The sequence below is a fragment of the Myotis brandtii genome, unplaced genomic scaffold (genome assembly GCF_000412655.1).
Source record: "Myotis brandtii unplaced genomic scaffold, ASM41265v1 scaffold126, whole genome shotgun sequence".
NCBI lineage: Eukaryota > Metazoa > Chordata > Mammalia > Chiroptera > Vespertilionidae > Myotis > Myotis brandtii.
In genome coordinates this window covers 232,415-234,398 of record NW_005354425.1, presented here as the reverse complement: position 1 = coordinate 234,398, position 1,984 = coordinate 232,415, and the positions used below count along the sequence as shown (strand labels likewise).

General features: G+C 63.3%; 1 protein-coding gene across 5 annotated transcripts in view; it reads right to left on the bottom strand.

The window, feature by feature from the left end:
* The window catches only part of SEPT6 (septin 6), a 74,165-nt gene extending 73,443 nt beyond the window's left edge, over positions 1-722 (bottom strand). For 3 of the 5 annotated variants that reach the window (XM_005859435.2, XM_005859436.2, XM_005859433.2), the window contains exon 1: positions 130-481. In XM_005859435.2, the coding sequence (XP_005859497.1) occupies positions 130-159 (30 nt within the window). In that variant the 5' untranslated portion in view covers positions 160-481. Of the gene's footprint in view, positions 1-129; positions 482-707 lie in introns of those variants that run through there. The other 2 variants (XM_014534180.1, XM_005859434.2) reach the window with 2 other exon arrangements.
* Positions 723-1,984: the final 1,262 nt, after the last annotated feature.

Sequence of the window (1,984 nt, the reverse complement as noted above, 5' to 3'; positions counted from 1 at the left end):
AGTCCCACCGCACCTTGACTCCTGGATGCCGCTCACTGCCCTCCTCGCGAAGGCGGTGGCGGTGGCCAGGTCTCCCCCGCCCAGCCCAGGCCCTTGGCCCGGGTCCTGACACCCAAGCCCCGCACTCACCACCTGGCGAGCTATGTCGGTCGCTGCCATCCCTCCAACTGCTCCTGCCTCCTCCAGGGCTGCCTCGGGCGCCTCCTCAACGGGAGATCCAGCACGGGAAACAGGGGAGCTCCTCCGACAAAGAGAAAGTGTTACACTTTGGGCGCGACCAAGTCCTGTGGGGGGAGGTGCAAGGGAGGAGCCCCCTCGCCGCTGCTCCAACCCCAATCTCCCCTCTATCGCCCACCCCCTCGGAAGTGGGGTCTGGGGAGGAGACGGATTTAACGCGACGCTTCCCCCTACTAGCGCGCTTCCAGTTCTCCCTACAACCTCAGTCGCTGGCCTTGGCGAAGGGAGGCGGGGGCTCCCCTCGGTGACCACGTCCTGCCCCACCCCCGCCACTGGGTTCCATGGTACGTCCCGACCTCTGCTGAATTGTCACACCCCCCTGCTCTCGCCTTACATCCCTGAGTCTCCAGACCCCCAAAGACTGGAGGGGAGCCCCTGCCCCTCCCCCTCCCGCGCACAGCTCTGCGGCTGAGCTCCGCAGTCCTTCTCTCCTTCCCCCCAGACCCCCTGGACCCCTTCTCCCTCTCCACCGAGATATCAGGGTGCAGGGGTTCCGGTGCTCGCCACTGGAGTCTTGATGCTCTACCACACCTGACACCCGTCCCCCCAGCCCCCATCTTGGCCCGGGAGTGCTGCTGAGGCCGGAGGGGGGCAGCTGCTGCGGCACCTGCAGCTCCGTAGTGGAGCTTAGAAAGGGGACGGTGGAGGGAGCCGCACTGCCGCCCCGCAACTGAGCTGTGACCAGCGGAGTCCGAGGCCAGCAGTTCAGAGATGAAGCGCCCCTTCTGCCCTGGGGTTTCTACGCCTCGGGTCCTGTGGGCTGTAATTTCGTGGAGCCAAGCCACCACCGTTGGGTACTTAATACAGATGGGCCCCATGCCTCCTCTCCCCACCCAGCCCCAGACCGCCTACCCTCTCCCTCTCTTGCCCTGGACCCTTGGGGAGTCAGAGGAGGTGCTTGGGGATGAAGATCCCCAGCTCTGTGGAGCCGGATAGTGGGCAGTGAGGAGGAGCTGCCTCCAGTGGCTGTAGGCCGACCCCTGATTGTCCTTAAACCTTGGGTGAGCCCAGGAGAACCTACAAGGCAGAGGCTATGTCTGTCTGATTTTCTTTTCCTCTTGGTCGGCACTGCTGCGGGTCCCCTCTCTTGCCCTTGGCATTTCTCCACCACTGCAGCCCTGATGCCCCTGGCCTCTCCCCCCTCACCCCGGGAGTGGCCCCTTGCTAGTTCCCTGGGACTGGGGACCCTGGCAGATTTGGCTGCCGGAAGCCTGAGGGGTGGGGCACTCCAGTCCTCAAAAGGGCAGGTGCTCTGGTCTCAAAGGGGGACCCAGACCCTAGAGTGGCATCTGGGACCACAAGGGGAGGCAGGCCTGTGGGCAAAAACTGGGTCCGCAGGGGGTCTGGATAGGGAGAGGCCTCTCAGCAGCCAGTCCAAGGCTGAAGGGGAGGCGGGAGGGAGGAAAGCAGCAAAACAGGAACCAGGGAGAGAGAGGGAGAAGGGACCCGACCCAGTGGCCCAGGCCTGTGGAGAAGGAAGGAAGGCAGAGAAATGGGGTGGTCACATGAAGCGCTTTACTGGCATTTGATTCCCCCTGCCGGGACCGTGCTTCTCACTGCTGTTTGGAGGAGCTCCTTGGGTGCGGAGAGCACCTGAAGAACTAGGACTGCGCACAAAGCATCCCTAGTGCCTAGCTCGGGGCCTGACACTCAGGAAGCGACCAATTAAGCGTGTCTTAAACAGGAAAGCAGAGGATTTGGATATGGGGGGAGGGGTACATAAGAAAGAAGAGACACCAGGTGGTGT